This window comes from Parus major, chromosome 6 (assembly GCF_001522545.3).
Source record: "Parus major isolate Abel chromosome 6, Parus_major1.1, whole genome shotgun sequence".
NCBI classification, from domain to species: domain Eukaryota; kingdom Metazoa; phylum Chordata; class Aves; order Passeriformes; family Paridae; genus Parus; species Parus major.
Window position 1 is genome coordinate 10,203,818 of NC_031775.1, and position 27,307 is coordinate 10,231,124.

The 27,307-nt window shown below is 39.1% G+C and overlaps 2 protein-coding genes across 3 annotated transcripts; one reads left to right on the forward strand and one right to left on the reverse strand.

Annotated features, from left to right (window-relative positions):
* Positions 1-1,303: 1,303 nt before the first annotated feature.
* On the reverse strand, positions 1,304-19,360 carry SAMD8 (sterile alpha motif domain containing 8). The gene is made up of 7 exons (XM_015633594.3): positions 19,213-19,360; positions 17,864-18,016; positions 10,968-11,575; positions 9,134-9,229; positions 8,359-8,476; positions 7,724-7,874; positions 1,304-6,827 (listed from the first exon to the last, which is right to left on the reverse strand). The coding sequence occupies exons 3-7, from the start codon at positions 11,540-11,542 to the stop codon at positions 6,523-6,525; spliced, it is 1,245 nt and encodes a 414-aa protein (XP_015489080.1). The 5' UTR covers positions 11,543-11,575; positions 17,864-18,016; positions 19,213-19,360; the 3' UTR covers positions 1,304-6,522.
* Positions 19,361-24,119: 4,759 nt separating this feature from the next.
* LOC107206716 (dual specificity protein phosphatase 13-like) lies at positions 24,120-26,497 on the forward strand. Of its 2 annotated transcripts, none has more exons than XM_033515839.1 (3): positions 24,120-24,635; positions 24,918-25,135; positions 26,247-26,497. In XM_033515839.1, the coding sequence occupies exons 1-3, from the start codon at positions 24,313-24,315 to the stop codon at positions 26,354-26,356; spliced, it is 651 nt and encodes a 216-aa protein (XP_033371730.1). In that variant the 5' UTR covers positions 24,120-24,312; the 3' UTR covers positions 26,357-26,497. The 2 variants fall into 2 exon arrangements, with proteins under 2 accessions (XP_033371730.1, XP_015488251.1); XM_015632765.3 differs by having other exon boundaries at positions 24,149-24,635; positions 26,157-26,497.
* Positions 26,498-27,307: the final 810 nt, after the last annotated feature.

Below are 27,307 nucleotides of genomic sequence, written 5' to 3' on the forward strand. Positions count from 1 at the left end.
ATATCACACAATTGTATTTCTGGCAGAATCATGCGCAAAACAGTTTTTATGATGTCTCAAAGGTTTCACGCCAATGTACACAACAGTCACATCCGGTTATTGTTCTGTACAGATTCAGTATTACAAACCTCCCTGCAATACCAAAAAAAATCCACCCAGGAATCTTTTTTACGGTGCCATTAGGATACAGAAGTCTTAGCTGTTTAGCTTTGCCAAAAATACCCCACAAACCCCTAACATCATGAAATTATTTTAATCAAAAATCTCTGAAAGGGGCCTTTGTCATGAGACTTTTAAAGAAGCTGCAAAACCTAGCAAAATTGCAGGTTAATGTTATCAGCCCCTTTCTGGTGTTTCCATCCGCACACCAGAGAGATTCCTTAGTGGAGAGTCACCTCTTGAATATTTTTTTGTACTTCACACAAGCTTCATTCCCCACTCTCCTTCACAATATTTATGAAATGCTATTCCCTACATTGCCTAAAGACCCTTTTTTAGTGTTACTAAGAAAAGGAAATTTGCTGCCTGCTGTCTCCTCTTCCTCTCTGCCCCTTTCTTTTTAGGGCTATTAATCTCCAATTAGAGTACTCAAGACTCTACCAGTGATCAAGAGACACAGATTCAGTTTTGATGACTTCATGTAGCAGAGGGGAGAAAAAGTGAATTTTTTTTTATATTTAAATTTAATTATGAATCGTTGTTTGAAAAGCATTGCCTCTTTCCAATTGATCTTGCATTCTGTGGCATTAGAACTTGGAAAGAACCTTTTGATAAACTAATGATGCTATTAGAAAGAAACAGAACCGTTACCAAATTGGCTGTCAATATTTTGCACATGTCAAATTATTTCTATGAACAGTGCAGTGAGTACCTATCCTATCCTAGTATCAAACTTCAGTACAATTTTGACAGCAACAGGAATTTAGTATTTGGCAGCTGTTTCCCCATTTCAGGAAAAAACAGTAATTTTACCAGATTCTGTCACAGATCAGTGCCAAAAGAAAAAGCAAACCCATTACAGGTGCAAACTTAAGACCACAGCTGTAAATCCGTAATTCCTGCATCACCCAGAACAGTTATTGCTCCAGAAATTATTTTTAATAAATAATAGTCCAGAAAATATATGTACATACTTGTAACACATTCCCACAGGATGTACCAATTATATTTTGTTAGCATTGCTTCCATACTGAAGCAAGACCTCATAACACCATGAGCCCTATGCTCAGGAATACTTTCACAGTCACAGCACTAACAGAGACAGTGAGCCATCATTTTGTGCATAAAATAAATCAAGCATTTGTCATCTTTCAAATATTTTATTTTAGTATTTTTAAATATGTTTAACACAACAAATATATAAAACAATATATTAATTCAATCTGAGTTTAGAATCAAAACAATATTTACTTATTTACAGTACTCTATACTTCACTGGCATACCTTCTAGCCATTAGGTAACACTATTTTCTCAGTCAGGACAAAACTGAAGGAACTGTTCAGTGTGAAAAGCCATGTTTCTACATCCTTATTATGTTAAGTACCTTGTACAATGCAGTTTGTGGTTTCTCAAAATTTCACAAAATTTCTCCATTATTTGACAAAACTGAATTGATAGAGCAAAACTAAGTTATAGTTAGTCTTTCTAACTACACAGTCAGGGCTAATAGGTCAGGTTATTGTGCTCCACATTTATTGCCCTAAGTTCTTACACACTTATTACAAACTGGATTTTAAAATGTGCATGTCATTGAATTATGTACATAATACTCACTGCAAATTTGTCAGGATACAAGTGATAAGTCTGTAGGATACTGCTATATGGAAGGTTCAGTGTTCACAATACCGTAGTGTTTGAGGAGTTGTGAGGGGTTTTTTGTGATTTTCTTCATATAATGAACAAGACATCAGTAGGTTCACTCCAAAGAACTCTTTCTTTTCCCCCCAGGAATACTCTTTCAATTAGAATAGTGACAAGGTCAAAGATAGATCAGAAAAATTTTATAATTTTATAAACCAGTGGTCTATCAATTAACACTTATTGTTGAAGTCTGCAGGCACAAAATAATTCAGAGGGTAAGCTGTCTCACTGCTAGGACTTCTGTCAAATATAATTCCATCTTGACAAGACTATGGTGGTTTTTGAAGTTACAGGTTAGATTTCTAAAAAGGTACCTATGGCTATTAAACAACAACAAAATAATTGGTATTGTCTGTAGATTACTGCAAATTCTCCCTAACTCTTCAGTAGGAACTACACGGACAGGATGAAAAACAATCACAGATGTTTTAAGTTATTTTTGTTACACTCCAGGTCCATAAAACCTATTGTTTTTTCCATGACTGATGTTTGAAAACCAAGTGGGCTTTCACACACCAGAAAGCTACCTAAACAGTCATGGACAAGTATAACACTAAGCATGCAGACCATTGTTTAAAACCAACGAGGCATTAATTGCTGCAAAAGACTTTTACTGGTGTCTGAACTCAACTCTTTCCTCTTTAACTCTCTTTTTGGCACTATACAAGATACAGCTGTACAGAAAAGATTATAGGAACCTGTGCTTTTACCCTCCTTGGAGGGTTTCAGTAATTCTAAATGACCTTACTTAACAAGCTTGTATCAAAAAATAACTTTTTTCCCCCGAATCATTTAACTGACCCTTACTTCTTAAAGAAGGTAATCATCAAGGTTTTATTCAGTCTTTTGGTTTTTTTACAGATTTGTTCTTTCAGAACCCGGTTAAGTAGCAATTTCTTTGAAATTCTACTTTGAATTTGGAATGTTTTCTTCTACAGAAGATGGGGGGGGAGACATCAGAGAAAAACAAAAAGCAAGTGACATTGCCTATTCCCATCACTGTAGCAGTATACCACACACAGTATGTACTGGGGCTTATCCAAAAAAAATGTTTAAACTAAAATAGTAACACCTACTGAAGTCAAAAATATTTTGCAATTTGCTTGAAGTTAAGCAAACAGTGTATTTATGGGATCCAATTCTTGCTCCTCTTGGACATTTAAATACCTCAGGCCTAGCTACATTTCTGTACCAATACTTTGTGTTTAAGTATTACCATGTTTGCCACATGAAGATAATTTGCATATATGGAAGCTTTCTATAGCATTGTTAAAGATCAGTTGGAAAATCCTGCTTAAAGATCCTTTCATAAGTTTTTGTCAGTGTAATCAGAATTTGTTAAAAACCACATATATGAAGGTCTAATTTGGTGCAGGTGTAATCTCATAACTCACTAAAGGGATCTTTCATAAATGAAAAACTAAAGGCAAAAAGTTTAGGAAAACTATTACAAGAAACTGTGTCATAAGGTACAAAAAAACAAAGAAAAAAGGTGGGGAAGAGCCTGTGTGGCTATCACTTGCAGGTGCGTACATACTAATAAGGAAGAGTTCAACCCTATTTCCAGGTCTCAAATACTACTAAATTTGCTAAGCTAGCAAAAAAAATGTGACTCTCCCCTTCTTTTGTATATATGGTTACTAATTTCAGACTTTGCAACTTGATTCGTTTGTGCAGTTTGTAGTACTAATGTTGTTGAGACACTTGCACTTGCTGGCATTCCACAGTAATTCATTCATTATTCTGAATTCAGATTTTGTGGGCACTCACACAGACCACAGAAGACAACTTAGCACAAGAGAGGTGCAACATGTTAAAGGAGAGCAATGATGGCGAGTGAACATAAAGGAAGACATCCCTGAACATACTAAGCATTAAATCCAAGGCCCAAGGTGCTCTGCTTTCTTTTCTTATAAGTGCTCATCAGCAACAGAACCAGTAAAATGCTTTTAAAACACTAACTCAAAAGGAGGTACAAAATGTTAAGCTTATCAGCTACCTGCTGATTGTTTCTATCTAACAATAAAGCATACATTCCCAGCTTTACAGACTGACCTGTGCTCTCTTGTAAGCAAGATCACATTTTTCTGTCTTCTATCAACTTCAAGCTTTCCTCTTCCATGTTTACAGACAGACAAAAGGAACTTCCAAAATAGCAGAGGACAATTACCCTGACAATGTTTTAATCCATTCCAATGCTAACAAAACCAAGTATTTTATATTACTTATCCTGGACTAGAAGGGAAACAGCACAAAAGAACAAGCTTCTTTTAAAAAACAGTGATAGACAATGCTGATTTAAAACACTATTTACTTAACAGAATTTGAAAATTAAATTAGAACAAAGAATCCTTACGTTTCAATGTATATGAACTTCACTACAAAAAATAAAAATATTGAAATGTTAAAGCTTTACTTTATGTAAACATTGTTACACTGGGCTGTACTTGAAAATTCTCCTGCATGTCTAAGTTGTAAAATAGTATTGCAGTTTAGATGCAGTTATGCCAGTTACCACTCAAATGGTTATTTTCAGATTCAACAGCTTTGCAAGTTTAATTGCATACCTCTCCATATAACTCAGATTACAATCCTGCACATCCTGAGAACAGATGTTTCCTAGAGTTTAGAAAAACAGCATTCATAACTGTGTGCATTGCAAAGGCAAATATAAGTTAACAAATAGAGCTCTTTCATTATGAAGTCTCAAGAGGAATGTTCAAATTGCCTTTCTGAAATCAGAAAGTTAAGAGCAGAAAATGGCAAGTCTTTAAATATTTCAGAATATTTTATCTTTTTTTTTTAAGTGAAAGCATACTCCCCCAATTTGGATGGCAAAAGCCACCAGGCTATGGTAGATTGAACAATATAGTATTAAATCTGCAATTTTGCTAAAAAATTGGAATGTTACAAATATAAAAATCTCTGGAATAGTACAGTGTACATGTGCTCATTGCAGTTGGCAGAGATACTCTAAGATGCACAATTCTTCTATGGAATAGGAGCTAAATTAAGTTACAAAAGTGATATACTATGAAGAGTGTAAGGTAGTCAAGTTAGTACAATCAAGATTTATAAAAGGAAGACAACACAGCAAGGAGTAGCCCACAGTAGATTACAAGCCTCTGAACACAAAACTGCAAATTCCAAACGGATTCATTTCCATGCACACACAAGTACACAGTGCCAACTAAGTCAGCTAGTACCAAGCTGGAAATACTTTGTGTAACTTTCTAAAGCTGACTTACACTACATTTGCACATCTGAAGTTGCAATAAGCAAATTAAAAGGTCTATGGCATTTTTATGATTTTGTACATTGTACGTATCAGTTTTCATTTAGCACAAATCTTAATTTCAAGGCTCTACAGACAATATTAGTATTGTCCCCTTACAATCCACTGCCTAAGAAATCACTGACCCTTGTGTGACTCTGCCCATGCATTATGGACTCGGAGTGTTGGTTTGAGGTTTTGGGGGATGTTTTGTTGTGGGTTGTAGTTTGGTTTTTTCAACAAGCAAAACTCAACTGTTTATGGTATCTTTCAGTGTAGTAAATGAGCAACTTAATTTAAGAACTAGCCTCTTTTCATAATTGTTAGAAAAACGTATACTGTGTTTCTATATATAACCAAATATACTGTGCATATATATATATATCCAGAGATACCATATTGTTGACACCAGAGTGCTAAAACATACATCAACATGAGCACTATTTCCAATACTCACTATTTTTACTATTCCTGAAAGAGATACTACATGCATTTTTCCCATCCATTTACAGGACAGTAAGATACACGAAGACAGCTTTCCGTTTTTCCAATGTTAAAGAACTGCTCCTGAAAAGCATGCAGGGGTTTAGGTATAAAGCAATTAAGACCACACAAAAGTTACTTTGTGGCTTTAAACTCACTAAAGCTAAGTTTACTTTCAGTGGATGCTCCACTTTAACTCATTTAAACACAAAAGGGAAAACTTTCAAGTGCTAGAGCAACCATACAGACAACTGATAGACTAGACTAAGTAAGTTCTCATTTAAAAAAAAAAATCATCACTGCACAGCCACAAGGCAGACCTTCATTTTTGGCAACCTGTATGCAGACCATTTATACTGTCAAGACTTGTAATTTAACAGTTAAGAGACCCTCTCAGCAAGGAACTGCACTGCTTTCTTCATTATGACACAGACCTCCTCAATCTTTAAATATACACAGTTTGTTTTAAAAATTACATTTTTGACTGCTTTCAAAGAAAGGCTTCATAGAGTTCTAATTTTTTTTGTCAGTGTATGTAAAGGCTGGTACTTGGGTAACAAAGATTATCTGGACCTGTAAAGAGTGTGTTATATTCAATACATATTTGAGGCTGATGTTCTATAAACATTCACACAGAACCTTACCAAGGGTAACAGTATTCTGGTTTATATATTCATGCTTCACTGATAGCCTTTACCTATCCCTTCATTGTTTTTTCATAAGGAGAAAACAAAACACATCCCTGTAAAGTATGGGAACCCCATTTTATGGCTAAGAATCTAAGAAACAAGGCAAGGAGGAGATCATAGAGTGAAAATGTTACTTGGCTTCCCCCTTGTAGTTAGCCTTGTAGGATCTTAGTCATAATGCTTCATAAAAATCTGAACTAACCCACACACAGTCTTCAACCAATTAATCTTTTTAGTATAGTAGGTTTTGAAAAGGGCCAGCAATACTCATTGGGAACAGTACCATTAACATTGCATTCAAAAAAAGAAAACATTGGAAACCATATCCTTGCTCTCCTACTCTGGTGATATGCTCTAGTATTAGCCAATGTATGGTAATACAAAAAGAGTCTCGTAGTGATGTAAAAGGCAATGAAGACATCTATAGAATAATGTTCATGTGCAGCCAAAATGAAGAAGATTCCAAAGAGATTCAGGACCCAGGACAAGGTATGCAAGAAGTTCCAGCTCCTTGGTGTATCTAGGAGAAAACAGAACGTTATTAACCTTGAGTGTCTCAAAATGCAGATCTAGACATTCAAGTTTTTATACAGATCATTCATCCCAAAATGAGATGAAATTACTCTCTTCATTTGGAAATATTGTATACAAGTCAAATAAATCCAACAAAAGCAACCACTCAAGTTACGTATGTCTATCAGTTCATGACTTCAATTACAAATGCATTTCTGGATTAACAAGAGCATCTTTAAATGGCTTAGCACTCTGCAAAGCAGAATTCTTTTTTCAACCAACTTCTTTTAATGAAAATCATGTCTTTTCTATGTTATAAGGAGGAGGATGTAATGAAAGCTACATTGCTGTTATTGCAGTCATTACATCATAGTTGAACTCAAATTAATTATCTTTGCTTGCTATAGCATATCAAATCACTGTTGGTGTTTACAGAAGGGTACTACTGTCTCATATATTCTCACTCATTACAGGGTCTGGTGTTTGGCTTTACAGATAATACTAAATGTACAGAAACCTCGCCAGGTATTTGGTCTGACAGGAGTCAGTGGCAGATACCTAGAGAAGGGAATAGTAACAGAAAATCCTAAATATCTTTTCAAGTATTCCCCCAGTAGCAAGCCAGAAAGGCTTTCTAATTTCTTGGCTCATGTGTTCATTGAAAAGTGCCTTACCCATCCCCTCATTCAAGGAGGTTGTGTTCCTCTCCTGGCTTTGACTTGACTGTCACAAACCTGAGAAAGAGCTCAGCAATCTGAATTTGTATTTGTTTGCTTGAATGTTACACTTTGAACTTCTTGAGGAGTTCAAGGAGCAGATGTTCTTAAGAACATTCAAATGTTTACACTTCACACTTCTGTACATACTCTAAAGGACATTTGAGTATTGACACTCTGTACTTACATTCTGTGACAAAGAAGTTGAGCATGGTCAGGACGACAGTGTGACCACTGAACATATAATCTCCACATGTATGTACTCCAGTCAGAGTCATTCCAAAGCCACTCCATATTGCAAATGCCCGCTGGAGTTTTGCCCAAACGCTGCCATACAACTGAAAAACATGGATATTAACCTGTATTAAGTTCCAATCCCACTACCCACACAGTATGTCTTTAAAGTCAGCTGTACTGCTTCCTTCCCTTATGAGAAGGGGTGAAATAGTAATAGTTTGTTGGAGTTTTATTTTCAAAACAATGCAACCAACAAGACAAAGCAATTACTTTCCTTCCAGTCTCTCTTCATGAAGTCAGTAGCTCAAATGCAAACACCTCTTTGACATACTCTCTCTGCTTTACAGTGTGAAACATTCTGAACACCCTTCCCCAAACAATGTACTCTCCAGAGTGGCAAGTACTTCTAAGACCCTCAGGGATGTTTGCCTGCCTATGCTAATTAATGCAAGGGCAAGAAAACAGGAGAGAAATATGATGTTCTTAAAAAACACACATCTAACACTATGGTTGCAACAATCTTAATCGAGTACTTTTTTACAAAAGGAAACAGGAAAAGTAATTTAAAGCATTTGAAGTTTTTACCTTTCCAGTACACTGCAAGTGCTGGCCTGGCACCGAGAGTGAGGTAACGAACATTGTAATGCAACGTAATAGAAATACTGTCCCCATGAGGCTGCACAGCCTGCGCAGAAGTATAGATCTGGGAAAAGTACACAGGAACTGAGATCAGGGAAGTTATGATAATTAATCCCATTAAGTCCTGTCATCATTACTGCAAGTTTCACAACATTTTTTTTTTTTTTCCAGTTAAGTAGTACTGTAAAAATATGGTTCCACATGACAGGGTGAGACACTGCAGCCAGCTTACTGTCACCAAAAGGTACAGCTCCACCTCTGCAGCTACTCTTATGCTAGCTTTGGCACTCATACCTTCTGCTGGCAAACAGATAAAAATCAATGAACCAGTGAAAATTTAACTTAAAATATGCACATACACAAAAGCATTTTCTATCCTCAGTGAAAGCAAACTGCCAGGCTGGCTCAGACTTTCTGTGGAAATTCTTGTAGCACTTTCTTATACACAAAACTTATCACAGGAGTGCATATACTGACAACCCTCTGAAATACCTATGTTCTGAAGGAAATTACTTATAAATATGGTAGAAAAGGAAATTCAGATTAGTCCTTTCATTCACAAGCCATCAGACTTGATTAATTCCTCCTTAATCCATTTTAACATACTAGAAATTGACAAGATTCTTACTGAATGAAAATTCTTAAGCAATCATCATAAATTCTTGTTATGGTCTTTTCTCTGCATCAAAGTACCAGTTAATTTGGATTTTATAAAATCTACCTGTGTTTGTGAAGCAGAAGAACCAAGAGCCAAATGTAGCAAAGAATTACACCACATACTTCAGTCATAGCAAAAGCCCATGGTATCCTAGGGACACTAAAAAAAAGGACAAAGCAAGAAAGTTAATACAAAGGCTTAATTTTTTTCCTAGTCTCACTATTGAAAATAAAGGCATGTGAAGTTCTAACCACAAAACTAATTTGCCTTCGTCTGACAACAGTATAAACTACAGGCAAAAATTATTTTGTTAGACTGAATGAAACCAAATTTGAAATATATTCAATTACATTATCTCCTTACTAATAATGTGCTCCCAGTTTACACAGAATTCACTAAGTCAGGAAAAATCTCTAGTATGCTGTCTTAAGTTACACATGACTAACAGGATGTGTTCCTTTACCATTGTTTCACAACCTTCCTCATTCTGACATAAACTTGCATCATGTCAATTATGCTGCTTATGCTCGCCAGAATGCCATGTCAACACAATGAGTTAAATGCTGCAAGGCCAAAAACCTTAAACACTTTTAACAAAGCAGAACTGCACAGAAAAGTATCAGCGAAAATAAAAATTGTTATTGGTGCCTTTTGTGTGCAAGAAGGTCTTAGATTTTTTGACGAGGAAGGCTGAAAGGTTTTGAAAACAATTTCCACTCTTCAGTTACCAGAATACAGATCAACAGATTTCAAGAGAGGCTGCTCCTCGTAGTTTTGTGCTCTCCCTGATACAAAGGAGTAGCAAAGTGGTGCTCAAACATCAGTTTTGTAGTAATCTCCTCATTGTTTCATGAGCTGCTGCCTTCTGGCCTCCCCCATCCTCCTGCACACTGAATGCCACAGTAGCACCCTGGGAACAAAATCCAGTAATGCCGCAGCTCCTGTTCTCTCTCCCCTCTTCCACTCTGCTGGACGTGCTCTGTCCTTGATGAGTTATATATAAATTTATGGGGGACTCTGCACACTTACTCAAAATTAAATATTAGAGTCTTACTGACTTCTTGAAAGCCATTAATAAAAATGGAAATTACTGGCAGGAATAGGAAGATCACAAAGGCTGAACTTTCTAACAGTTTAGCTCATCTTTTAAAACTCTCCAGGCAGCTGAGTTCTCCATGGTGCAAGTGCACTTTCTCAAAGGGAACATTTATCCTCTATTAAATCTGTGGTCAATGACTAGAGTTTGAGCTTTGCCATTGGTTCTCTTCTTTGCCTGAAGTGAAATATTTTCTTTAAAAAAATGAACGGGTACTATATAAGTCACAACAGTAGTTTAATACCCTGTTTAAAGAGATGCTGGTCCTTTTATTCTACTTCAGAGTTTCCCTAGACCACCTTCAGCAGGCTGACAGTAACAATAAAAATATAGTAAAAATACAGTTTAATTTCAATTTCCTTGCTCACTCACAGACTAAAATATTCCTTTGTCCAAAGTTTTTTATATCAAGATATGTTAAGCTTCACAGCAGGAACTGGATTTCAGAAAATGCATATGGCTGCATATCTATACCAGCGGACAATCATGCTTTTTACTACAATGTGAGGATGGACAAAGTAATTACTGTGTTGTAATGGGTTTAAGATGTAAAGCTAAATATAAACCAGGTAGAAAAACAGCTCCATTTATTTTCCCCTGAAACTAAATCTCTGCATCTAACTGATCTGCATTTCCATCTTAGCAGAAGGATTTACTAGACTCTTATTACAATTTTGCAGAGGGATCTCCTAGAACACATGAAACTTACTTCTAGAGCACACGAGACTTCGAAAACAGAGAAAATACAGCCTATAGTTTAACCATCACATTACTACTTTGTTCAGAAAGAAAATTTCTTACCTATCTAGAAATATGTCTGGCAGAGGTGGGTACGTTTGCATGTCAGGTACTCGCTCGTGTACTATCACCATAACAAATGATGTAAAGCCAAACACTATGAAGACATACACACAACTTAAAACTGTCTTCCAGTACTCTGGGTCCAGTCTTCGAGCGGCATGTTTGTTTTTGCCATTTGCATATTGATACTGATCACCATTCAAATCACTAATTGGTCCATCACAGTCCCGAGGTACTTCACCATTACAGAACCAATCTGCCCCCTGCAGTGAACCAGCTGGGGACGCTGTGCCAACATGACCCTCACTGCTGTAACCCAGCTCTTCCAGGACGTCGATATGCTGCTTCTGCAGTTTGCGAATGGACAACATCAGCCTCTTGATATCCCCCAAGATTTTGATTTCCAGAGGAGGAGATCGCAAGTCATACTCAGTAAGTGTCAGCAGGGTAATTCCATCTAGCCTGTGTCTGTTGCACAAAAGATCCACGTATTCACAGAAGCCTTCTTCCTTCAGCCACCTGGCCACGTTCTTGGTAGTCCAGCGCCGAATGCAAAGCTGGTTATTGCTTGCCATTGTGCCCCTCTATCCGCCAATCACACTGACCTGCTGCATATCCGAGAGAGACAACACCAGAGTGTTTAACACAGATTACTGAAATGCCAGCGTCTGTTGTGCAATTTTAGATGCTTAATTAGCCCAAGACATTTTACATAAGAGATAGCTAAAAACCAGACCTAATTTCTAATGTAAGTAATATAAAAATGCTTTTTTTATTCAAGACAAACTAAATTAAGATAATCTCGTTTGCTCCTAAATAGAAATCTGAAGTTTCCAAGAAGCAGAATATTTCCTAAATGTATCCAGTATACTGTTCTAATTTTGTTATAAATAAATAAATAAATCCCTTTGTTAATTACATTAGGCAATGAAAATCAAATACTACTCTTTAAATACCAGCTTAATCATTAGACTTTTCCACTGTTTGCAGATCACCAACTACACAAGGAAGCATAACCAGCAAACACATAAAACTGAATTAAAGCTGAAATAATGCATTTCAATACAGTCCAATAGATCCCACTGTTTTAAAATACTGAAGCTTTGATGACATGACATTCCCCTACTCCTTCCAAGTAAACCTAAGTCTAGATATCTGCAACAGTATTGAGCTGAAGTATCTTAGTTATATGTTGATGGTGCAACCATCCTATTTCTTTGCTTGTTCTCAGTAACTAAGATAGATACTTACTGAATTGTGAATCCTTTAAAATACTCAGCTTTCAAAAGTAACATTACTAGACATGAAGCTCTGGATAAAGCTTCAAGCATTTTTAAAATTGATGTGGTAGTAGATAACACGGCAACACACCAAAACCAGAAGAGATGTATTCTCTTCATACAGATTTCCCAGTAATTGTGTTTCTGACTCTAGAATATTGCCTGAATGAAGGAGAGAGAGCTCAGCAAAATTTTAGTCACATGGTGGTGACAAGTCACCAGAACAACAACCAGGAAAAAAGTTAACCACAGGACATTATGTGGAACACATGATATAACACTTTGAAAGGCTACCAGTACAGTAAAAGTACTAAAACGTTTATGCAATATTGAAGACCCACAGCCGTAGACAATGGATTTGTGCATAATTTATATTTGGTGGCTCATGTACAGCTACCATCTAAGAAACAGCTACAATTTCACAGTTCTTTTGTACTCGAAAAAACAGTCTAATTAACTAAAATGCTTCAATCATGCCAACCAAATCTCAGAAAATACAAGGCAGCACAATATACTACTGCCACATACGTCATTCAAGGCTTTCAAAATGAAAGCAAGGAAACAGTGTATTTAATCTATTATTTAGCTTCTGTCTATAGTAAACTGGTACTCAAACCCATCATTAATATTCAACACAGTTCTGAGTCTTTTTCAGAGGCACAGCTCTTTCCAAAAACAGAACCTCTTTCCTCCTCATTTCTCTTTTTAAAGAGGTACAGTACCTACCAAGCTCTCAATATAATTATTGGATGCAACCTTTTCTTCTGGCTTTCATCTAACAGAACCACAAACTATTTTATACTATATCAGAGAAGATTCAATTTGCCAAATGAGATTTCCCAGCAGTGCAAAAGTAATATTTTAGAAGAAAAATGAGCACACAGATCACACTTAACCTTCTAAAATAATTAAGGGCATGATACTTTTGAAGATATTCTCCCAGGAGTTGATTATTTATTAACATGTACTTAATTCATTGCTAAAATTTCTCAATACCTCATATACAGTCAATAAATATATAAGCTTTAATACCTTGATTTAAATAGTTGCCCAAAATAAAAAAAAACCCTTAACTACTAGAATATCTGCATATGCTTCCTTCTCCATATAAAAGGGTATTTTCTCATTTTTATGTCATCTTACTATTTCTGTAAGCATAGCTCAAAAATAACTGTAATAATTATTTTGGTCACAGCTAATAAAATAAATTATGACATTTAATTTTCAACTAATCATCAGTTAATTGACCTTTTTGTACTAAATATTTTTATTTTACTCCAGGGTTGCTATTTAATCCCTGGTGGTAAGAATCATTTAGTTATTCACTCACTCACACTTACTGCCCCCGGCCCACTCCCCCTGCAGTGGGATGGAGGGGAGAACTGTAAAAAGGTAAACTCAAGGGGATGAAATAGGAACAGTTCAGTAATGGTAATAAAATAAAATACAGTAATAATAACAGTGAAAATAACAAAGAGAGAAGAAAAACACCCAAGAAAGACAAGTGATGCATATTACAACTACTCGGCACCTGCTGACCCTTGTCCAGCCAGTTCCCAGCAGTGATCAGCCCCTCCTGGCCAACCTCCCCCTCCATTTATATACCTAGCAGGGCATTCCATGGTATGGAGTATTCCTTTGGCAGGTTCAGGTCAGCTGTCCTGCTGTGTCTCTACCAGCTTCTTCTGCCCCTCCTCACTGGCAGAGCAGGGGAAACCCAAAAACTCCTTGACTTAGGGTCATCACCACTGAGCAACAACTAAAACATGAGTGTATTATCAACACTGTTCTTATACTAAATCCAAAACATCCTCTAAAAATAAACAAACTTGGATTGCTTATCTGGACTTCCTGCTTTCTTTACTCAAAAATACAGATGAAATACTGGAAAAAAAAAAAGTTATTAATCACAGTGAGTTTTTTAACATAGTAATCATCGTAAGTTTTCCAAAAGCAGTGAATGTAAACTCACCACAAACAAAATTCAACTTACTGATACAGTCTTCTAACCAAAGCAACTTCTGAACACAAAGGCAGGAAATTGTCCCTAACCTATGAGAATTCTACTCATTTGTCACAAGTCAAGTAGCCTAACAGCAGCCTAGTCTTCCTTCATCTGGCACTGCCGGAATAAAAACCAGTCCTTACCAAATGTGCAATAAAAGTAACCTTAAAACACTGAATGAGCACACCCATCAAAGGTCACTATAGGCTGGACCTGGGAGAAAGTCTACATTTACTTCAAGATGCAACTGATACGACCTGCTCTGTTTTTAAACGCTGTCAACAACAAGACACTTAAAAAGACAAAGAAATGACCACAAAACACAAATTTAAAACATTACACAAAGCAGGTAGCTAATTTAATCTCAACAGCAACAGTTAAACTCATTTTTTAATGGCAAAGCAGCTTCTTAAACCCTGAAACTGCCTTCCCTTTCAGACTACTCAATTGGTGATACTTTCGTGGTTTAAAAGGTAAAAGGCACTTTCCCTAATAATCCTAACAACTGGAATACAGTACAGATCCCTGTGTGCAAATGCTCCTGTTCATTTTTGAAGCTGAAGAATGTTGCATAATTTTTACACCACTTGACTACTGTGTAAGAATAGTGCAGCAGAGGCCAAGTCCCATAGAAAACTGCACCTGTCTTCTGAAAGAAGCAACTCTGGTAACTACTTTGCCTTCCATGCTACTAGTTTTATCACTGAAACCAAATAATGGGTAACATTATTTAATGATGAATAACACATGAGTAACACAAAGCAAGCATAGACTTAAGCGTCAGACAGCAAAATATACTTTTCACCTGACATCAGCAATGTCTGTAGTCAGTTGATTATTTTCCTGGTACTGTGAATTAACACTTAGCAAGCTTGTCAACAGTATTTACTGTGTGTCCCATTTTCTTGCACCAGCTTTTCAATTAACAGCATGAACACAAATGCATATGAACTGCATATGTTTAAGTATTTACTTTTTTAAAAGAAAAATATTACTTTGTGAGCCATAAACATTCCTACAATTTGGCTGGGGCATTTTAAGAAATAAGATGCTTCTGAGAGGCTTTGTATACCCTAGCTGATCGCAAAATTTCCTGGATGTATATATAGAGAAAATTAACCTCCCTCAACATGATTGTCCATGATTCTATCATGTTCTGGTCTACTGAATCGCTGACAGCCAACCATTGATTCCCTAACTTTCCCAGCTTACAGACTTTGAGACTGTATATTGAGGTAAATATATGGGAAGTTAAATCTACTTATCACTACTCTAGCGAAGGAAAAGTAGCATTAATACCAAAGTAATGTTAGGCTACAAACTTGATTAGAGCAGAGTCATAGCTGAAAGGTTAAACCACCTAGTTAGATCTGCAGAGTTATCAGAGTGCTGACTGGTTTTGTTTATTCCAGACACACATACAAAATCTCTACTAGCACCATTATTGCTTTACCACCTGCCCTCAGGTACCGGGGAGAGCACTGCACCTTGATTTTTTCTCCCTAGCTACATATGCTCACCATCCTTGAGAGGAATTTTAGGAAGGATGCTGAAAAACTATCAGCTCTCAAGTGATTTAACCTACATTTCTGTGTGAAGGTTTCAAGCTGCAGTTTGAATACAGGCTATTCCAACTCAGCCCCCCACTTCACCAGGTCTGTTGGCTTAGGAGCACATCCCATACGTAAGGGGAGAGGTTGTTCCCTGCAAAGGCTGCTACTTCACCCACGTGGACAAGGCTCATGTTGGTGGCCTTGGTTCCCCAGCACAAAAAAGCTACAGAGAAACATGTGTTGAGCCAGACTGCAATAATAAGGCTACTGTCACACATCAACTTTGCAATGCTGTGCTGGAAAAAGAACACACAGCACTGCCTTGTTATGCAGCACAAGGCTCAGCTACTCTGCTGACTCTGACTTACATGAGAAGCTTGTCACCTGCTCTTCCTGGAAACTCTTAAATTCTTCAGTGCTTATTTAAAGCAAATAGCACCAAAGATTTCATTGCCATATAGCATACAGTGACTTAGTCCTTACCCTCTAAATGCCACCAGATACGTATAATATGGTAGGTATCTTGTAAGCAGAAGGACGAAAAGAACACATGCAAAACAATACATGATTTTTCAGTTTTTAAATACAATGGCTACCATACTAGGTATAAATTTAATCAAACACAGCAAAATGCCCACCATGAGACAAAAAATGGTATTTTCCTGAAGCAAGAATACAATCATTTCAAATGCATAAATTCTGCTGTAAAACTTGCATTGAGTTTTAATTAGTGACTTTGGTATCATAAGTGAGATGATCAGCAGTAGCTTAACTGCACTCAAAGGTCTTAGTGCCATGCCCGAAGGTAAGATATCTCAAAGTAACACTAGTTTAGTCTTAGGTTATAAAGCCATCAAGGAAGATGAGCTTTTTGAGGATTATTTATTGAAGTGCAGCTTGTGGGTCAAATATTAGCTCTATATTCTTAGCAGAGTCTTTCTGTTAAGACACCTCTGTGCAAGACTGACAGCAGCTACTACAGAAAGTCCTGAAATCTAAACATGTGTCTTAAGAACCACCAAGTACAGTTACATATTGCATCAAAATGAACAGAATACATATTGCTCCCTGACTCTTACACCTCATTAAGCCAAACAGGTTGTATTATACTCAAGTGAACATTAAGAGCAGCTCAACTCCTAATCTGCTAACCAGTTAACAAAACAAATTTTTATCCTACTGCCATAATTCAAGGCACACACAAGTGATTTTTAAACAACTGATCAAGTACTCCACTGCTTCTCTTAGGATGTCATTCACAGTATTTCATTACTATTTGACTAAGTTCTTGAACATTTTACATGCTAAATATCAGGTGTGGAGTATTGTTCTTCCTGTTTCAAGTAGTATATCCCTCCTGTAACAGAATGTTTGCTGCTCTTTATCCCCATACAACTTACAAGTAACAACTCAAGTTTCTTTCTCCCCTTTTCTTCCCACAATGGAAATATGGGAAGAGGAACAACTGTCCATCCAAATGAATACCAGAACAATATCTGAAGTGAAACTGTGCTTCATCTTACTCTCCACAACCATATACAATCTGATCTTTCTGGTCTAGTGAAAATCTAATAGCCTTCCTCATTTTAGATGCATTAAAGTAAGTAATAAATAAAAAAATTCTAAAAGCTATGTGATTATCAAACAAACACACACAATGTAATATGGTTAGTGGATCTCAACCAGCTAAGTGGGCTGCAAAAGCAAGCTCTGTACAAAGAAAAGTGATACTACGGAACCCAAAAGATTACAATTCCTAGGCAATTCCTGTATTTTAATAGTATCCTACTAAAACAAACCCCCAACCAGACAGCAAAAAGAATATCACACAGGAGAGCAAACAAGATAATTTAAAATTCTTGTCATTTACAAATCTACAGAACATTTCCTTTACATCTAAGCAGTACTCATACAAAGAAAAAAAAACAACTTACGAAACTTACAAAAATTCCTTTACTTGATATAAAAATCACTTCACACTAATCCTGCAGGTTAGTTCCACCCTTCTTCTACATCATAAAAAGCAAAAGGAAGAAAAAGACACAGGCATTTCCTTACCTCTGATATCCAGCAAGAGGCACCCCCTACCAAACAGGAGGGGCACTTAAACGCCAGGAAACGTCTTCTGAGCTCTTCCCACTCCAGAGCACAGCATGATCAGCCGCTCTGTGGAGGTGGCACAGACACCGTGTCCAGCTGCACGAGGGAGCTCTGTGGAGACAGAACAGACCTTAGCCAAGTGGAATCTTCCAACAAGTCATCTTACAACAGAGAATGAGTGTTGTGAAGCCTCGAATACAAAACCATGAGACCAACTTAGTACAAATGCTAACATTAATACTAACACTACCTCTCATTTGTCTCTTCCATTAACTTAGGGAGCTGGAAAAACCTACCTTTTTGAAATGTTGAGGTTTTTTAATAGCAATCAGCAATGATTAAGTGAATGGTCCGAGGCCACAACATGCATCAGTAACACAGATTTAAGAGACCGAGTGGAACCGAGTTCCAGTAGTTTCAACTTCTTCACACTCAGGCCCTAAACCTGCACACTCACTCTCCCCCCGCCACAGACAGACCCCACCATTTAACCCTGAAACTCGAAGAGCACACAAGTAAACCAGTAACAGCGCTGTTCCATCCTGTGCCTTGTTAATAACCATATCCTACACACTCAACAGCATTTTTATTCAAACCTGAACACTTTGTCTTCAGAAAACATACCGATTTTATTGAAAAAAATAGTAAGAATATCTATTTGGACTCGGTACAACTGTTTGGTTTTCTGACTGCATGACTGACACAAAGCAGCTTTTCCAGGAACGATCTGTTTGCTGCGGAGGCAGACGTGGGAATCAGACACCACACGGGTCCCCTCTGTCCCAGGCCCCACAACAAACCGCACGGAGCCCGCAGGCCTCGACCCCCGGTGCCAGCCCCTTCCCCGCTCGGTACCCGTCCCACACCTTCGCACGCCTCCCCTCATGAGGCTGACAAAGCGGCACAGCCGGGCACAAGGGCTGACGCCCTCAGCCCGAACACCGCCGGTGACATGGCCCCAGCGCGCAGCTGGTGTTGGCGGGCCGGGCGCTCACGCCCGGTACAGCCGTGCCGGGCCGGGCGGGCGCGGCAATTACGGCGGAGCGGATTTTAGCGCGGACACACAGCACAGAAGTCTCGTCTTCCCCCCGGTAGGCGAAGCTGTTCTCCTCCCGCACAGCCTCTGCGGCGGGGCAGCCCTTCCCCCACCGAGACCCGCGGGGCCCGCCCGCATCCTGGGGGCTCTCGCCGCAGCGGGGGCAGCCACGGGGACCCGGCGGGCTCTCGCCTGCGGGGTGGCCCCGCGGGAAGGAAGGGTCTCCGGGAAGGGCCTCCCGGGAAGAGCCCCGCAGCTCGCCCCTCCTCACCTGCCGCCGAGTGGCGGTGCCGCCCCGCCGGCTCTGGGCGCTGCGGCAGCGGCTCCTCCGCGCCCTCCCGCTGCCTCTGTCCGTGCCTCTCCTCGGCGGCGGCGGCAGCCACCGCCACCCCCCATCCCCCGTCCGGAAGCGGCGGCAGCCCCGGCGGGCGGCGGCGGAAGGGGCGGGACGGGGCGGAAGGACTGGGCCTCTGCCAGGAGGGGCTCGGAGCTGTGTGAGAGGCTGGAAATCAGTCCGTCAGCAGGTGTTCCTACCCTTCAGCAACGGAGGAAACTTACAGGACTGTCATACTGTCAGGCCTCATATCAGGCAATCATTATGAAACATTTCAGTTACAGCATTATTCCTTACTGATGTCTGTATAAAAATAATAAAACTGGCTGTCAGCGCTTGGCTGACAACACTCAGTCATTTATGCACGGGAATCCAAAGCACAGATGTGAACAGCACGCACGACTTACGAAAGCCTCAAGAAGGCACCGTAACTTCGGGAGCTCCATAACCTACAAATAATACAGATGGAGGGGATAGAAGGAGACAGACAAATCAGAAGCAAGTTGCTCCAGAAATAAATTTGTTTTGGATACCGACCGTCTGGGGTAGCAGCCAGCCCTTTGCAACAGTTTGAAGAACAGTCAGGATTTGTTTTGTTGATGATGCAATTACTATGAGGTCAGAGACAAGTCTCAGTTGTATCTTCAGATGAAATAAAACGGAGATGCCAGTGTAGCTCCATGAAGTTAGTGACATTGCCTTTTTGGAGAAAGCGGCCTCGAGATCTTTGTTCTTAAAAAATAGATATATATTGCAAAGCTTATATGCTGCTATAGTGAAACAAGGAAATTCTACATTTCAAAATTCTTCAGATTTAAGTCAAGTTGTGGAGTCATCAAGCAAGCCTATGCAAATTTGCACTCTTGTACTATCTCAATTGTAATGGACTGTCTATCTACCAGAAATGCAGAAAAGAAACTGTGAAGAACATCTCTCAGAAGATCCTTCTTTCCAGAAGCCTTGATATTGGCTCAGAGATGCTAATCTCCATGCAGTCTGTTTTGTCCTCCTTTTGTTTTTTACACTAAATGATCTGTAGTGTCCCAAAATGAGTTGCTGAAGTTGGACGATGTGTTCCACTTATTTTGGCAGTTGGGCAGCATCTGCAAACAATGTAGGAATCAAGTGCAGTTTCAGTCGCCACAATGTTTCTCTTTGTTGCCTTTAAAGCATTAGATGAAAAACTGATGAATCTGAATTCATCAGTGACAAACCATAGAACACATACATATAAACCTGAAAAAAATCAAATGGACCTTGTCTTCCTGTTTATAATGGATCAGTTTATAAAGCTAGTTGAAGTTATTTTGCTTACTCCAGGTCTAGATATTTATATTCAAAATACCCTAGAATTTATCTGACCAGGAAAACAAAATTACAGGAGAGCAAGCCAACTAAGTTAAACAAGATTTTGTGCACTCTATTATGTGCATTCTCTACTGTTTTTGACATGAATTCTTCTTCACCAACTGCCAGTCAATCACAACTTTTTGCACACTTCCAAGTGCCAAATTGGTGCAATTCTCCTTGCTAACATTTGATGTTCTTTAAAAGGGTGAATTATCTAAATAGTTGGTGCTTTATTTAACAGAAATTTCCAATAAACCTCATTCCGTCACTTTGAGTTATGTCACTTCATGCCATGTGACAAGAAGGCATTGATGTAAGTTTGACAGAAGTGCCAGTGCTGACGTGTCAGTTTGAGAAATTATATGCTACAGAACTTTTAAAACAACTGTGGATTGCCAAGGAAAAAAAGTATTTAAAATGTGTAATAACTGATGCATCTTTAGACTGAAAACAATTTATTCAGTTCACATAGTTATATTGATTTAATGTTCAGGCTGACACTTAATGCAATAAGAGAAAGGAAATTTATATTGAAAATTTCCAACTAGCTCAAGTTACAATATATTATAGAGCAACGGAAAATGAGATGTGTAAATGTAATGGGCATTTTTAAAAAACATTGTAATTGAGTAATACTGTTAGCATTTAATAATTTGAAATAATCTATCTCAAACGTTAAAGCCCTACACAGGGAAAAAAAGGGCCTTAGCTGAACAGGGAATCAATTGCTTATGAAAATTCTTATTCAGCAAAGAATGCAACATGGCAACGGGGGTATATTTCACTGGAAGTGCTAATTGATTTAAATAATGTTTTCTTTTCTTTTTCTGGGTTTTGAGTGGGGTTTTTGGTAATCTCATTTTGCTACAGATCAAGTCCTGCCTTATAATTTCTTCACAATCTCTGTACTTCAGTTGAAGCATACTTAGGTCAGTCATGTGTGAACTTTCAAGCATCTATTTTGTCTTCAAATGTCTTAATTCTGTAATGGCAGAATAAGAGACCGAATGCCTAAGGACTGAACAAATTAGTGAACCATAATATTAGAAAAATTATAAACTCCATGTACTCATCAGATAAAATTGTTCCATGTGTTAAAAATACCTCGTTGTAGAGCACCAGAAAACCTTGTCTCACTTACTCACTTAGAATTGCCCAAAATGTACCAGAGTTCAAATACTTCTATTCTTCTTCAATAGTTAACCATCCCAAAAATGAAATCCTGAAAACAGGCTAATGATTAAAATGAGAAAAACACTTTTGCAGCTGGAGATACTGTATCTATGAAATCCTATCTAACTGAACTGTCATGCTGAACATTTTCACTGTAAAAGCTGTCTTCTTTCAGGATATGTGAAAGGAGTCTGCTTTGGGCTCTTTTTTCAGTACAGAAATGGCATGGCATCAGTTAGAACTGGTATGAGTATTTTCAAGGGAAGAAATAGAAGAGCCAGCATGAATTTCCTGCTTTCAGCTGCTGCACATTTTCCTGGCAATGCTATGCCATGTGCTACTGGAGCACTCTATGGCAATTTACACTGTTGCCACCTAATACATTATTAGCAGGAACTGTTTGATTTAGATTATTGCACCAAGTACTACCTTCTAAGCAATCACAAAGACATTGTCTGGTTAGAATGCTTTCTGTTGCATGTTCCAAGATTAAACATGCATTAACTTCAGCTAAAGCAGCAGCTATTTAATGTTCATAAAGAATTACACACAAATGTTCGGTTTAGAGCATTCAAACAGCCAGGAGTACCTCCAAATGCTTAGAATCTCAAAATTGCCTCCTGCAGAGTGTTAAACTTTCCTCTATTCCGTGTGACCATATATCAGTCTGTTGTTTTCTACATCCCTGGTAGATATTAAAAGGGCTAGAAAAGAAGCACAGATGTAGAGGCAAATCCATCCGAAAGTCAGATCTCTGCCTCCTGTCTGTTTCAAAGGCAACTCCTGGCTAAAAAGGTCAGTAACACAGCTTTAACAAAGCCACATTTGCAGACTATTAAATGTTTAGAAGATGTTAGGTGTGGAGTGGCAGAGATTTGAAGTAGATGGATGTATGCATACAAATGTTTGAAGGTACACAGGACTTGGGGGTCATTTTTCTGGAGTTCCTGTTTTTCTGTTTGTCACCTTTCATACCACAGGTGAATTCTTAGTCATTGTAATTGGTGAATTCTTAGTCACTGCAACTGGTGGAGAGGCCAATAAAAGTTTTACATCTGAAAAGGGTAGACTTAAACATGAGTTTCACCTTTTTCACAGAACTTGATTAGCAGCAAATGGGCTGGGGTTACATTTATAAAAAACTGATAGTAAAGCCTCACCTTGAGTCTCCACCCAGAAACCTGAGAAAAGTAAACTAAATTGAACAACTTAACCTGCTCAGTCAGTTAATTTTCCTGATTCAGCACACATCAGTCACCTTAAAGTGCACTAGTTTACCAAAACAACAACAGCAAGCCCAAGAACAAAACAGAAAAAAGAAGGTAATGTATTAAGGGTATATACATAGTGCTTGAAATATAACTTCAGCCATTTTTCCAGTCCTCTCCTCTGCTGGGTCTGGCCAGCTGGTTGCCTCACCCACAGCAGAGCCTGGCTGCCTGTCCCACTACCCTCTCTAAATAAACACTGCAGCACTGTTACTTGTAGTTTCCCTCATTCCACCTTGTAGGTCAGAACATATATGGCAGTGGGAAGTAACAAGTCTCTTTGTATACCAGCTTTTAAACAGTTTCTTCCCTAAATACCACACAATATAAGTAAATTCTGCTTCAGGAAATATTCTATATACAAAGTCACTTTTCTCTTGTTGTGGATGACTTTTATTTTCTGATGCTGGAAACATATTAGGATGATCTCTCACTGAGTACTCCTAAGCCCAGTTAATTAATCCAGACTTTAATATCCAGCTTGGAATGTCTCTTGATAAAATACAGCAAATCTATTATAGTATATTGATGCAAATGGAATAAAGGTGGCTCAGACCTGACCAAGATTTCCTTCTATTCATGACCTTTTTTTCTGTGGAGGAACTCTCAGCAGCAAGCTTCTCCTCTTGGGTCACCTTCTCCCCTGAATTGCCAGGCTTACAGAGGAAAAGCACTATTTCATTTGTTCTGCCTTGTAGCTCCACCACTGAGAATTTTGCAGGCCCCTGCTAGGAGTCATCCTGCAGAAGCACAGACAGGCACTGTTGTACTTGAAAAGACCCACTAATACTACAATTTGATATGGGTAGCTTCAATAAATAAATTTCCCTAGATTATCAGTGACAGGCAAGGCATCATCATCTCCTACTTGGTGTTTAACCTCCTGGTGACCGTGCAGGTAGGACGCGCTGGTGCATTTCTGACCCTTTCACTGCTATGTTTTAAGCACCTCAGATAAATGACAGACAATTGCTACTGGGACAGGTTGCTATTTTTCCTTTATCAGGCTTTATTTTCGAGTGATGAATGCCCAGATGTCGCTGACTGCCATAGCTGTGTGGAAGACACGTCTGGGGACAGTCACAGGCAGTGCTATGTATGTCCCGCGGGCAGGGGCTGTGCCACATGTGGCTGACGTCCCCGGCACCAAGGCTGCTGTGTGGCAGAACGGTGCGGCTCTGCAGACGAGCCCAGAGGCGCAGACTGGGGTCAGTAAGGATCCAGCAATGCCCACTTTGGTAGCCGCATGTGTTTGGAGCGGCTGTGCCGCTCGGGGCAGTGCGGAGCGGCCGGCCCCAGAGCGGGGGCAGCCCGGCTGCCCGGCACCTGCCCCAGCCCATCTCACAGCCGGCCCCGGCACGGAGCGGGGCTGGCAGCGCCCCAGGGCCGTTCCGCCCTGGATCTCGGCATGTCTGCGACACAGGCGCCCGACACCCAGGACCCTGAAGGCGCTGGGACATGCCCGGAGGACGTCCCCTCCCTCAAGGAAATCGAGCAGCTCCTGAACAGTGGGCGGCCCTCTTGCAATCACGTTGATGAAGTATGGCCTAATCTCTTCTTAGGGGACCTGTAAGTACGGCTTTATGGACACACCTCTGCCATACCTTCTGTTAGTATGCCTCATGGGTGCGGCTTTAGACAGCTCACAGTTTTGCTAATTGCTGTCATTTACGCTGCAGACAGCAGGATTTCCGAGATAAAATTATGACTAAACTGGTATTCCCTTCTCGATTAGCCCTTAGAAGAATGCATGGGTTGATGATCCAGCTATGGTTTGGAGATTCAATCTCAGTGCTTCTTCTCTGTGAACATCACTGCACCAGTCTTAATTTGTCTTTGTCTTTTCCTTAGAGTAACAGCACACAATAGATTTATTTTATGGAAGATGGGTGTGACCCATGTTTTAAATGCTGCCCATGGCACAGCATACAGCCACGGAGGCCAGGACTTTTACGGAGCAACTATTGATTATTATGGTGTACCAGCCCATGACCTGCCAAGCTTTGATATCAGCCAGTTCTTTTTCTCTGCGGCACAGTTTATCCACAATGCCTTGAACACGCCAGGAGGTACGAAATTATTGTTGGTTACATTTTGATGTGAGTCAGCAGCCACACATAACAGGTCAGCTCCACAAAACTCAGTGGTGGACAAATCACTACATGGTGTCCTGCCAGGTGCTGGTCACCTGCAGGGTGGATGGCAGGAAAAGGGAGTGCTGTGTATGTGGATGTAGTTCTGACAAGGTCCCAAAAAGCTGATGTGACAAGACAGATGAACCATGCAGGAGAGAGACTGGGGAGGAGAGGAGAAAGAAAATTATTTGGAAGATAAGGCTAATTCAAAAAGGGAATCAAAAATATATGTTTGAAATGGACACCCTCTTTTGAGAGTGTCTTATTGCAAGAACAAATTAATAAAAATACAGATGTCCTGATTTCTGCAATCACCAACTGTATGAAGAGGTTCATATATTGCAGATGAGTTTCTTGTGTGAACAGGGCCTCCAAGGCTGTCCCTCCAAGAAGATTTACTTTTACCCAAGGAGATTTACAGTGAGTTCCACAAGAAACTGAGCTTCTTGGCAGTGGTGCAATAAAATACGAAGTAACGTGTTTTACATGAAAGACCATTTCTTAGCATGAGTAAACTGGCATTAATGGAGATGTCTCTGTATCAAAAGTTCTGACTTCAAAATAGAATTACAGTTGTATCAAATTGCCTTATTATGCAATAGTACTAGGCCAGTCATTTTTCTTGGTGGCTAATGTGTCTGTGCCATCCATTCAGGCCAGATTTTAGCATTCTTCCTTGCATAAGCAAGCCTCCTGAAACTAATGGGTCTTCTTTTCCTCATGGTCAAAACAAAACAGCTTTATTACTCTCAGAGGGTTTTCTTTGATTTACCAGTGTTTCTGAGATCAGGTTGGGGTCTCATGGCATTTCTCATACAAGTGAGTGTAACAATAGTAAATTAGATTTAACTGTTAGCAGTTCATGTGATCTATCAGAAGAGTAAGAAAAACATTTAAATTAAACTTCATCCACTGTACTGCTTCTCTTGATGGGTGAATTTTTTTTTTTTACCAGCCAAAATATTGGTACATTGTGCAGTTGGAGTAAGCAGATCAGCTTCTCTAGTCCTAGCATATCTCATGATAAATCACCACCTCCCATTAGTTGAAGCCATCAAGACAGTGAAGGAGCATCGATGGATTTCACCCAATCGTGGTTTTCTGAAGCACCTGCGAAACCTGGATGTTCAGCTACGGCAAAGGAAAGACTGCTGAACAGGCAACCCCTATCTACATTCACTTCACTGAGTTTCACCCTTCAGAACTATTGTGTATATACAATTTCCTGTGATCAGTGCACATGACAAAAGTAAAGAAGATTATGTATTGAAATAAAAAGGCCAACAGAATGGTAAATGGATTAATTCTGATAGCTCAGTCCCTCCAAAACCAGCACAGCCAACAGCAGCACTGTAACCACTGTGCAGGGTAGAACTGCTGTGCCTTGGGTGGTGCTACTGGATGAATCCACTGAAGTGGTTAAGATAGACCAAGTTTGTCCCTGGTTTCTGCTCATTCCAGAAGCAAGTTCAGTATTTGCATCTAGCTGTAAAGGATGTTTGAATCCCCTTTACTTGGGAGTGTAACATAATCCTCTTTCTCAGTTTGATTATAGCTCTCACATGCATGTTCTCCGAAGAAAAACTTTCTGTTTCAGGCCTGATGATGTGACAAGGGCAGTTTGTTGAGAGCCCAGGCACTCCTACAGAAACATTTCTGTGGTCTGCTGAATATTATGGTGTTATAGAAAACTGTGAAAGCCACAAGACCCACACCACCAGAATAAATGTTGTGATGCTTCTGCAGCCTGGGCCAGCAAACCCCATGAGTCTTGTTACATATGTTTTCAAAAAGATAATGTATATCATGTAGTATATTGAGGACATTAAAAAGAATATGTTAGGTGTTCAAAGCGTTTTATAAGTTGGACTTATCAGTTCTCTTGCACTCCATATTATCCCAAATCAGTTCTGTGTCAGTGGCTTTGGCTCACCCCTAGTTTAATATCGGGTAGACACATCAGTGGCTTGGCCTAATTGATACAAATTAGTTTCAAGCTGCTCTGAGGATGTAACTTTTCCTGTTGCCAGTTAATCAGTACCTAAACCAATGTGATTTTTAATACAGCAACAGCATTTGAAATTCATGCTACAACTCTGCCTGAAA